The following is a 12,102-nucleotide window of genomic DNA, read 5'->3' as shown; positions in this document are numbered from 1 at the left end:
TACAGGCCATCTTACTCTGCTGAAAGGTGGGCGGATTCAGGCCTGGTGTGCTCATCTTCCTCGTCCCAAACGGATCACTGCTCACCGCTGACATTCCAAGACCAGAACCAATACCAGAGCCAATGCCTGATCCCAGCGGACCTAGACAAAAGAAAAACATCCCACTTCAGTACTCCATATAGTGTAATCAAAACACTATACAAATATCTATGGCAGGTTCTCGCCTCATACCTGGGTTACCTAGCTGTGAAGAGAGGCTTCCAATCCCCCCAAATGGTGTGCTGGGGTTGGACAGAGGAGGGAAGGCCTTAGCTGGGGACTGGGGGTTGCTGAAAGCAGAGCCCAGCGGGGTGGGAAAGCCCTGCATGCTCTGTGTGTGAGAGGTGGCAGAGCTGCCCAGGTTGAGGGAGCCCATGGCTGTCAGGGGATCCATCTGTAACACACAGAACGGAGCACAAGGATGAGCAACCTGCATTTCAGGCTGATGTTCACAATTATAATGTTATAAGACAAAACAATTAAAATCAGATTCAGGGGATGATGAAAGTACAATGTTTCTAGCTGATACACATTCCCCAATAAATAGTGTTAGATTGCATTTATTATGTTATGTAAGCTCTTCACCTGGAGAGGAGACACCGATACCTGCACAGGGGAAATTGCATCTATGCTGCTGGTGCTGGGAGCACGTCCCTTTGGCATGACCCCTGGTGGCGGCTGGCGGGCTTTGTTCATGACGTTGCTACAGTTGGCAGCCATGGTCAAGATAGTCTCGGAGAGCTCTTGAGAGACGCTCCTGAAAAATACATAATTTAGAGGAATATGACCTTTCTTGATAACAATACAAGATGACTTATGGAAACTAGACCTTTTGGCACCATACAACATGATTGAAGTAATGAAAGAGCCAATTTGATCATAGGCCCCATGAATCGAGCTCTGGTAGGTAAACCCACCCTGCACAGGACTGCAGACAGCCCAGCATGGTAGCCATCGTTTCCGGTGGAAGGAGGGCGCTTTTGGGCTGGTCCTTCTCTGGGGCCAGACCACCCATGATAGAGGGACAGCGTCTCTTCAGGAACGTAACACACGCCTGGATGAAGGGCTCCTAGAACAGCAAACAGGTCAATGACTGTCATGTACTATATCCCAATAACTTTTTGTAGCAATGTGTATGTATAATTTTGTTGTAATTGCTGTAAATTAAAAGGCTCAACTCACACCACTCACCCCGTGCTCTCGGATTTTGTCAGTCAGCCATTTGTCAAGTTTGAGGTATTCACGGCGAGAGGCAAGTGCAGCAAGGTCAATAACGAAGGCAAATGGAGTACCATTTAGCAGCATTGATAGAGACTGAAAAACAAGAACAGTTTGGATATTGCAACAACAAAAATGCATGAAGTGGCCTTATCAAAAATGCATCTTTTGACAAATGGGTAAAATGTGTTAATTATGTAGATAATCCTCTAAGAAAACCGAATGGTCCAAACCTAATGTCGCTATCATAATCCATTCAAAACAACAGTTTCTACCCTTGTAGGATGGTCAAAATTAGGGCGACTAAATCATTGGAGGCCAGAGAAGAAAAAAGTAATTAATCAGGAAAATAGCATTGCATCAGTAAGGCTGGATGTTGTGCGAGAATTAAAAGGATACGTCAGGATTTTGGCAATGATGCCATTTATCTATACTGAACAAAAATATAAACGAAACATGTAAAGTGCTGGTCCCATGTTTCATGAGCTGAAATAAAAGATCCCAGAAATTGTGCACAATTTTGTTTACATCCCTGTTAGTGATCATTTCTCCTTTGCCAAGATAATCCATCCACCTGACAGGTGTGGCATATCAAGAAGCTGATTAAACAGCATGATCATTACACAGGTGTACGTTGTGCTGGACACAATAAAAGGCCACTAAAATGTGCAGTTGTCACAGCACAATGCCACAGATGTCGCAAGTTCAGGGAGCGTGCAATTGGCATGCTGACTGCAGGAATGTCCACCAGAGCTGTTGCCAGAGAATTTAATGTTAATTTCTCTACCATAAGCCACCTCCGTAATTTTTGCGAATATGGCAGTATGCCCAACCGGCCTTACAACCGCAGACCACGTGATACCGCACCAGCCCAGGACCTCCACAACCGGCTTCTTCACCTGTGGGATAGTCTGAGACCAACCACCCGGACAGCTGATGAAAACTAATGGCCTATGCCCTCCCAGGCCCACCCATGGCTGCGCAGTCATGGAAAATCCATAGATTAGGGCCTAATTAATTTATTTCAATTGATCGATTTCCTTAAATGAACTGCAACTCAGTACAAACTTTGAAATTGTTGGATTTATATTTTTGTTCAGTGTACTTCCCCAGAGTCAGATGAACTATTTTTATTTGTCTGTGTCCAGTATGAAGAAAGTTGGAGGTAGTTTCGCAAGCAAATGCTAACTAGCATTAGCACAATGACATTGTATCTGCTAGCATGCTAGCCGACGAGGATGCTATTTTCCTGATTTATGACTACCTTTTCCCCCCCTCCTCAGGCCTCCATTGATTTAGTCACCCTAATTTCACCCATCCTACAAGGGTAAAAACAATTGAGGTAAGAGATATCCATTTTGAGACATGACATGCGTATCCCTAAAATGTCAACGGCGCACTGAGCGTACCAAGCTTTTTATTTTCAAAACCTTTACATTTAATTCAGCTCGGGTCATGCTAATTTTGCTATTTGCGACCCGCGGAAACAACTTGGAAGACGAGGACCACAAAATGTAAAATCCTCAAAAGTTTAGGCAATGAAGCTGCACCGCTCTGTTAACAGAGCTCGGTGCTTTTTATCGGATGTATTAGGTTACGAAATCTGACTTTTTTGATATAATGTTAATGATATGTTAGGGAAAGACCAGACTGAACGATTCAGAACATGAAGAATCATATTGGTATTAGTAAAATGTATTTTATAACATAAGGAAGTGAAATGTCATCAACAAAATGCATTTTCAGCCACTGGGCAGAGTCGGTGAACACCCTACCTTCACAAAACTATACCACAGCTTTCATTATATTTCCTGAAAAAAGCCACTGATCCCTTCCTACCTTCAAGTCCTGGGCCACATCCAGGATGCGGGACAGCTTGGCCTGGTCGTACAGCTCCCCTCTCATGTACCACTCTGCCATCGAGTGCATGATCAGCTGACGGATAGAGGGGGACTGGCCTTGTCCGTGCCAGGCGTAGTGCAAGATGATGGCGGCGTTGGGGTGGTTGCCCAGGAAGATTGGCATGAGGGTGGAGATGAGCTCGTGGCGCAGGGTGTGCCAGGAGGTGCTTATCTGCAGCAGCGCCAGCACCAGCATGTCGGGACAGTGCTTGATGGGGAAGCTGAAGAGCTGCTTTACCTGCTCGTACTGGCCCACCTCAGAGAGGCGCAGGAGGCTCTCCACCAGGTCCAGGCTCTTCCTGTGAGGTGAAATCACAATTAAAGACTATCACAAATGGCACGACATTGTTCTAATAATTCATGTAAATGAGTATTTGGTACTGTGGAGGTCAGGAGGCCTGTGTTTTACGTACCAGGTGGCTATCTCCCGATTATCATCCTCAGGTGGGGCCTTGAGTATGTCGATGGCTACGGTGTGACAGGGGTAGTCAGCGAAGCAGAACACATCAGGGCTCATGAGGGAGTGCTGGATGAATGACAGCTGGAAGAGAGGGGAGTGAGAATGGTCAAGAGTGCTGAGGAGTTCATTGATGTGAATGAAGGAATCAGAGTTTATGTTACCTCTGGAAATAAGAGCCCAAAGTGTTGTGTCTGGTCATTTTTACACAAATCTGACCCAATCTCCTCCTTACCTGTCCTTCAGCATGCTTCCAGGGCCGGTAGATAAGGTCGACAGGGAACACCTCCATGCCCAGGCCCCTCTGGATCCCATATACCACCATCTGCAGTCCCTTGCTGTCCCGGATCATGAAGCCAGGGTGATCGAGCTCGTAGGTCACCTCTTTAAAGTTCAGATTGGGGTTCTAAAATATAAAAAGGAAATGTTCTGTACAAAGCGCAAGAGACGAATGGCCAACTGAAGCGGAATAATATGTAATTCCACTATAACTTACAACTTCTTTGACCACATCAATTAGAACTTCTACATTCCAGGTGTGCGCCTGAGAGCCATCACTTTTGTCCTTTCCATCGCTCCAAATGCCACTGCCCGGAGCCGAGATGGACTGAGGAAGATGTAAAGAACCAGAGAAAACATTAGTATACAATGTTTTTTTCAGAGCTTTGAGGAGGTTTAGTAAGTTACCATCAGGTCAACCCTCACCTGTAGGGGGATTCCATCAGACAAGCCAGAGTGGGTGCGAGCCATCATCCCCAGGACCCTAGCCACCTGGCTGGCAGTAACCTCTCGCACCCCATACTGCAGGATTATGTTGCGGCATTCATCGAGACTTAGAATGAAAAACAGACAATACATTAACAGGGGTAACTGACATTTGTGATTGTCAAGCATGACATCAAAAACAACTGAATTAATTTGATTTGTAATGGGCATTCCAGTTACTAAATAACAATCACCTTGCACAAAAGCCATAGCCAACTTCCTGCATGAACTCTGCGAGAGAACTCTCCATCATGGTCTTGGCTAACTCTCCCGAGTCTGGCAGAATCCTGTCCATCAGAATGTCCCGTTTTTCAGGGTACAGCAGTGGTGCGAGCACCACAGGGCAGCGCTCCTGCGGGAAATCTGAAACAAAGAGACAATATTTAATTGATGGGGCAACAATGTACAAAACTACCAGATTGCTGTGAATGAAGGAATCTTTGTTACTTCTGGAAATAATTAACATTTCCTTTCAAGTAGTACGTCTATGCCCCTCACCTCTGCACAGCGTCTTGAGGAACGCGTCAATCTGCTCTTGTCCGACCCCGCTGGCTCCCTTCTGGCCAAACAAAAGATGGGAGAGGAGCAGGTGCAGGACCTCTATGGCAATGTCTTGGAAGCCACCTTCCTGGTTTCCTCCAAGGTCCGCGTCCACGTACGAGCGGAGGAGGTCCGGGAGCCTTTGTTTGACGAACTGCGCGGCTTAAGACAGATGGGGAAATATTTCAAAGAAATACTTGTACACTCAGCAAAAAAAGAAAACGTCCCCTTTTCAGGACCCTGTCTTTTAAAAATAATTAGTAAAAATCTAATTGTAAAAGGGGTTAAACACTGTTTTCCATGCATGTTCAATGAACATGCACCTGTGGAACGGTCGTTAAGACACTAACAGCTTACAGATGGTAGGCAATTAAGGTCACAGTTATGAAAACTTAGGACACTAAAGAGGCCTTTCTACTGACTGAAAACACCAAAGGAAAGATGCCCAGGGTCCCTGCTCATCTGCGTGAACGTGCCTTAGGCATGCTGCAAGGAGGCATGAGGACTGCAGATGTGGCCAGGGCAATAAATTGCAATGTCCATACTGTGAGACGCCTAAGACAGCGCTACAGGGAGACAGGACGGACAGCTGATCGTCCTCGCAGTGGCAGACCACGTGTAACAACATCTGCACAGGATCGGTACATCCGAACATCACACCTGCGGGACAGGTACAGGATGGCAACAACAACTGCCCGAATTACACCAGGAAGGCACAATCCCTCCATCAGTGCTCAGACTGTCCGCAATAGGCTGAGAGAGGCTGGACTGAGGGCTTGTAGGCCTGTTGTAAGGCAGGTCCTCACCAGACATCACCGGCAACAACGTCGCCTATGGGCACAAACCCACCGTCGCTGGACCAGACAGGACTGGCAAAAAGTGCTCTTCAATGACGAGTCGCGGTTTTGTCTCACCAGGGGTGATGGTCGGATTCGTGTTTATCGTCGAAGGAATGAGCGTTACACCGAGGCCTGTACTCTGGAGCGGGATCGATTTGGAAATGGAGCGTCCGTCCTGGCCTGGGGCGGTGTGTCACAGCATCATCGGACTGAGCTTGTTGTCATTGCAGGCAATCTCAACGCTGTGCGTTACAGTGAACACATCCTCCTCCCTCATGTGGTACCCTTCCTGCAGGCTCATCCTGACATGACCCTCCAGCATGAACATTGCCACCAGCCATACTGCTCGTTCTGTGCTTGATTTCCTGCAAGACAGGAATGTCAGTGTTCTGCCATGGCCAGCGAAGAGCCCGGATCTCAATACCATTGAGCACGTCTGGGACCTGTTGGATCAGAGGGTGAGGGCTAGGGCCATTCCCCCCAGAAATGTCCAGGAACTTGCAGGTGCCTTGGTGGAAGAATGGGGTAACATCTCACAGCAAGAACTGGCAAATCTGGTGCAATCCATGAGGAGGAGATGCACTGCAGTACTTAATGCAGCTGGTGGCCACAACAGATACTGATTGTTACTTTTGATTTTGACCACCCCTTTGTTCAGGGACACATTATTCAATTTCTGTTAGTCACATGTCTCAGTTGTTGAATCTTGTTATGTTCATACAAATATTTACACGTTAAGTTTGCTGAAAATAAACGCAGTTGACAGTGAGAGGACGTTTATTTTTTTGCTGAGTTTATAACGGATGTCACGCTGCTTGCTTAGTGAGTATGGCTTCCTTCTGATTTGGCTCACACAGAGGCTCGAACCCAGGACATCTGCCTTTTTAGCACACGTGACCGCCCTTCCGAAGAGTCTTTAACAGTCGCGCCAAGCGAAAAGCTAGCGATTCGGCTGCGCATGTAGGGACACGTCAGGCTCAGGAGTGAGTGTCACACATTTCCATGTGCTACACTTGGACACCTTGATAACAGAATAACTCATGAGACCCCACTCCCCCCCCCAGCACATACAGATAAAACATAGCATGTATTCAAGTCAGCAGGTATAGATAGTCAAATGATTAAATATAAAACTGAGTTTACCAAAACCACGAAGGTCTGCGTTGCACGAATTCAGCAAAGCAAGGCCAAATATAACCTTCGGGGAAAAAAGAAGAGATTAAGTATAATCTCAAATTGTTTGCCATATTATTTTTCAACTACAATAAAAACCACCATCTGATAACATACATTTCCATATTACTTTACTTACTTCTTGAACCTTGCTTAGCTTGAGAACTTTACTCAACTGAGTAAACAAGTGGGCCGAAGGTTTCAAACTCTAAAAATTATAAAACGTTTAGAAAACATTAAACTGTTATTCTGATGCAGACAGTAATTTTAGCACATGAAGAGAGGCCTAACTTGGACCCACTTCATCAATGCAGAAAAGTACGATAATATTTTACAAATTGCAGAATTATTTTATAATGATAGGTGAGAAAATAAGCACGTCTCCTACCTTCTGGTAGTGCAAAGGATTGTCGATGGTGTAGCAGAGTGTTGAAATAAAATTTGGCTTTGAAATCAGTGAAACACACTCCTGGATCAGAAACTGTGTCTTGGTCAAGGTAAATGGGAGAAGAGGGGGCATAACAAAATAAGTTAAGGACAAAACAGGAAAGCAAAGTCACTTTCTAAAATAATAAAGGCAAGACAAACAGACAATACCAATGATGATTAGGAAACGTACACAGTGGTGCCTCTAGTGTTCACATATTTCTAGTGCTGTGATATCTAAACATTTTCCGGTTTGAAAGAGACCAGTAATCCTCATTGCTAAAATCAGTTGAAGTTTAGCCAAAATCAGTTGAAGTTTAGCCACTGGTGTAATAAGTATTACTAATCAGAAATTACCTGATGGAAATCTTTGCCACTGCTTTTACCATCGCCACTGAAATCCACATGGGAGAAAAGACAGCGTAATAAATGCCTGTCTGCCTCAGGGCCGTGACGATTCACAATCTGTTGGAACAGAAGACGCATTCACCAAAATAACAAATAACAGGTCGGCCGTCAAAGCCAAAATATTATTGTCAAGATATCTCAGACCTAATGCAATTTTTAACCCAGGTTTTTTTTCCTGAAAGTTTTCGGGCCGCCTAAATCCAAACATTGTTTTTGGTGAAATAATTTTTTCGGGTTGGAAAAATGCTTTCAGCATAAACTTAAACAACTAAAACTAGATATAAAGTATGTGGAAAAGATAATGATCTATATATTGTTCAATATTTGAGAACTATCACTAAAATGAAAGCTAGACAAAAACAATGATTTCAGGAGTATTGATTTTGTTATAATGATTAAGCATAACACAGCAAAATGTGAATAATTGTTATCTCGGCTACATACTAAAATGTCTAGAATTGAGGGAAACTGGCTTTAAAACAAATTCTCAGTCGCCAAGCTGGGGGCTTCAAAAATGGTTTTACCCAAGACCTTGACCAAATTCAGCCGTGCCAACATTGCTACACACCCCGCCCACCAACTATGCCCATTTTCTATACAGAAAAATCATATGAACCCTAGAATCATATTGGTTTTACAATCATTTTGTGATAAGATAATTTTTTATGTATGTACGTTTCAAAATCTACTTAGCTATAGCCCTTCAAACATCTAAATATGTGAGAAATGTGTGTATTGCATTGTAGTGGCACAACTATAAAAATGGAAATGACAGAAAGGACAATTTGTGAGCAAAATACTACATGCTACTCACATGTTGTATTTCCTGCTGGCTGGCTCTGTAGTTTTTCTTAGTTAAATTGTCCACCAGGTAGCTGATTTGAGACAAAGCCAGCGAGAGCGAGTCAAGATTCATTGCTGGTTGGGGCGAAAGCAGGCGGCCGTGCCCGGCGCAAAATCACCATTATTCCCCTTTAGTCACTTCAGTGATAGGTTACTTCTGCCCCCCCAAGGTGTGAAAAATGTATGTTTTAAAACAAGCTTCTTCTATCAGTGGATCTTGATGCAAGGTAAAGTCCCTCAGTGCAACATCAAATTCAGAATCTGAAAATAACAAAAGAGAAAACTAGTTAATACATATGCCCATATTAAAACGGTGATACAACTAGTACAAAATAATTGAGCAAATAATACATAGTCATATGATAAACTGGGGTTGTAAATACCAAAAGTGCACTGTGTACAACTGCCATGAGAAATGAGCCTCATTGACCACCAAAAATAATGGGGTAGGCTTCGAGGCCTACTACTCGCCTGGAGTAATCCTGATTCACACGCCAGCGCAATACTAAAGAAAACAGCAACACAACTAGCTAGTCAGCTACTTTGTAATTTACAGGTAGAAAGTCACCATTACTGAATTATAATGATGATAAACCATGATAAATGTTAGCTAAAACTATGTCCCCAACGTCGGTCTAGTAAAAGTATCAAGAAAGTTGGGCCTTGACTTGATGCACACCCACGACTCCCAGTTCAATCAGCATCGTGTGAGCTAATAATGCGGATGATTTCCTATATTCCTCTTCTAAACTGGCAACGCATAGTTAATCAATGAAGTCAAGCCAAAGTCGTTTTAGCTACATAAAGACAGTTATATAAGCTAATTATGTTTTCAGTGTCCCAGCAATAATGCAAATCGTTAGCTACTGTAGTTGACTAGCTAGCGAGATAATACGAACGGCAACTAAGTTAACGTTACCTAGCTAGATTAGTTAACGTTACGTAACATTCACATATTGTCGTTTGTGTCTCATCTAAAAAAAAAAACAATTAAATGTGTTATCGCCCACGTAGATAACGTACTTCGCTAACTACCGTTAACATCTGTTCACTCGTTCTTTCGCAACATAGTTAGCTAGCAAACTTCGCTCACGTTAGCTAATAATATCAACGATAGCCATGTTTGCTAGCTGCAGAATATAACTGACCAACTTGGTCCGTTAACGTTAGCAAACGACAGTAACATTATGTAGCTAACATTAACCATCTGACATCTACAAGTCAACTTATCCATTGAGACAAAGAGCTAGCCAGCTAACGTTAGCAAGCCGGATAAGCAAGCACATTGCGCAGCCAACACCAGCTAGCTAAGTTAGCAGATGTGGCAAACGTCAGCCAGCCAATGTTAGCTAACGTTAACGCTCAGAAGGCCGTACGTTAGGCTGTTTTTCTGTCGTTGGCTAACTAATACAGTATTTGTTTACGTTGCAAATCCAACTATTCTATAAAACGATAGTTAGCTGGTCAATGTAATAGCGAGTGAGTATTGGTAACGTTATTGTCCACGGAAATAAATTGTCAACAAAATATCTAGCTAACGTTAGTTATAGTAGTAACGTCGTTAGTTAGATGACCTAGCTATGTATGACCAGGTAGCTAGCCAACTAACGTTAGCTAACTACTATACGGGTAACGCTCGTTAAATATCGTTAGCATGCCAATGTCGTTGTCAGAGTGCACCATCCGCGGACTTGAAATGAGTAAGTCATGTTAGACGTTAATATATGGACATTTTCACTAACCAACTCCGCCTTTTGAGATGAGACCATCCAACTGTCCCTAGCTGCTAACGTAAATCAACTTTAGCCAAGGCTATTGTAGCTAACTAGCTACCTTATCTTTGCTAACGTTAGCTACGACGCTTAACGGCTAGTCGCACACTTTCTATCTTACTAATGTGTCTTAATTTGTAGGAAAAAAATACCGCAGATTCTTTACAATATATTGTAAAAAAAAAAAAAAAATACTCACCATGCTTCCCTAAATGTATTTGTGATATTCATTCCTTTTGGGTCGCTCTCCTTCCAGTTCGGTTTGATTTTTCAAAATAAAATGGCGACTGTCATCCCCGCGCGCACACAGTGCAGGTTTCACTTTAGTGCTCGAGCCCGGGCTCGCGTCACTATTATTGTGCATGCCATGCTTCCACATGAGCTAAATAGAAAACAAGATTAATTGATAATACATTTACCCTAAATGTACTTGGGCCATGCACCTAATCACATCCACCAAAAAGTGTTTGAATGTAACAAAAGTCTGAATGTACATATATCCATAGGGCTGATTCTGATCATATGGCAGCTTGATTGTAATCTCTGTATATTTCGTTTCATGATGATGATCTTCTCTAAAGGAGAAGAACTATAATAACAGTCTATTGTTCACAGCTCTGAAATTACTGTTTGGTTGGAGATGGCCCCACTTGGTTGGGCTGAGAAGAGCTTCTGCCATATTGCTTACACCTGTCATGGACTGGTTTAAGGCTGTTCAGACTTCAGTCCTTTCAAATCAGTAAGCACTGAATAGATTGAGAAAAGGGCACAGGGGCAACAACTCGAGTGTCTGGGACTCTGTGTCCCCCTACTGCTGAAATATGGAACTCTATGGGGACAACAAACACAAGGCATATGTTCCATTTGTGCACTGTTACATAATGACTGACCTGCTATATGCAAGTTTGGTACTATGAAAACCTCTAGCACATTTAGATCTCCAAGCATGCACATTGTAGATGGAAATTAATACCAATAGGATGTAGAACAGAAAGTTTGAATATTTTTTTCTACGGCACTGCATCTCAGTGCTAGAGGCGTCACTACAGACCCTGGTTCGATTCCAGGCTGTATCACAATCCGGCCGTGATTGGGAGTCCCATAGGGCGGCGCACAATTGGCCCAGCATCGTCCGGGTTTGGCCAGGGTAGGCCGTCATTGTAAATAAGAATTTGTTCTTAACTGACTTGCCTAGTTAAATAAAGGTTAAATATATATTTTAATTTTTTTACATTAGCTCTCACAGTAGTCATTGGTGACAGATATTCAATCAAGTGATCCAAGGCTAGCTACCACACCAAAGGCATTTGTCAAGGAAATATCTTACCCAGTATTACTGATGCAGGATAGAGTGGCTGAGAATAAATAATGAAAACATCACTTTAAAATATGTAATTATTTACAGGCCACATTGGGATAGAGAAATAAACAAACATTCAAAGATTCATTGCAATGGGTTAGTGTCAAGACAAGCTTATTGTTTTCAATGATGAAATAACCTATTATAGACATTCAACCAAACCGCAGACTGGAAATAGACACCATGACCAACAACACTTCCCACAAATGTAAAACTGATCTAGAATGCAGTCAAATAAATACTGTATAATTAATAGTAGTCTACTGGAGAACAAGACCCTGCCAGCAGACCAGTAATGCCATGTATGATCAAACATGTTGGAAGATTAAAAGTGAAAGTGTTGTTGAGAGTAACTGAAAAG

At 43.1% G+C, this 12,102-nt stretch overlaps 1 protein-coding gene across 17 annotated transcripts in view; it reads right to left on the bottom strand.

Annotated features, from left to right (window-relative positions):
- LOC121532321 (CCR4-NOT transcription complex subunit 1) overlaps window positions 1-8,770 on the bottom strand; it is a 33,760-nt gene extending 24,990 nt beyond the window's left edge. For 6 of the 17 annotated variants that reach the window (XM_041838191.2, XM_041838202.2, XM_041838199.2 and 3 more), the window contains exons 1-17: window positions 8,581-8,770; window positions 7,716-7,823; window positions 7,321-7,419; window positions 7,072-7,140; window positions 6,903-6,957; window positions 4,879-5,082; window positions 4,575-4,743; window positions 4,321-4,447; window positions 4,112-4,222; window positions 3,851-4,021; window positions 3,572-3,699; window positions 3,097-3,457; window positions 1,222-1,353; window positions 957-1,108; window positions 625-796; window positions 232-433; window positions 4-141 (exon numbers count right to left, since the gene is read on the bottom strand). In XM_041838191.2, coding sequence (XP_041694125.1) covers window positions 4-141; window positions 232-433; window positions 625-796; window positions 957-1,108; window positions 1,222-1,353; window positions 3,097-3,457; window positions 3,572-3,699; window positions 3,851-4,021; window positions 4,112-4,222; window positions 4,321-4,447; window positions 4,575-4,743; window positions 4,879-5,082; window positions 6,903-6,957; window positions 7,072-7,140; window positions 7,321-7,419; window positions 7,716-7,823; window positions 8,581-8,682 — 2,500 coding nt within the window. In that variant the 5' untranslated portion in view covers window positions 8,683-8,770. The remainder of the gene's footprint in view (window positions 1-3; window positions 142-231; window positions 434-624; window positions 797-956; window positions 1,109-1,221; window positions 1,354-3,096; window positions 3,458-3,571; window positions 3,700-3,850; window positions 4,022-4,111; window positions 4,223-4,320; window positions 4,448-4,574; window positions 4,744-4,878; window positions 5,083-6,902; window positions 6,958-7,071; window positions 7,141-7,320; window positions 7,420-7,715; window positions 7,824-8,580) is intronic. The other 11 variants (XM_041838193.2, XM_041838205.2, XM_041838195.2 and 8 more) reach the window with 10 other exon arrangements.
- Window positions 8,771-12,102: the final 3,332 nt, after the last annotated feature.

The sequence above is a fragment of the Coregonus clupeaformis genome, chromosome 19 (assembly GCF_020615455.1).
Source record: "Coregonus clupeaformis isolate EN_2021a chromosome 19, ASM2061545v1, whole genome shotgun sequence".
Taxonomy (NCBI): domain Eukaryota; kingdom Metazoa; phylum Chordata; class Actinopteri; order Salmoniformes; family Salmonidae; genus Coregonus; species Coregonus clupeaformis.
Note: the sequence above shows the minus strand (reverse complement) of the source record. Positions and strands in the feature narration are given on the sequence as shown.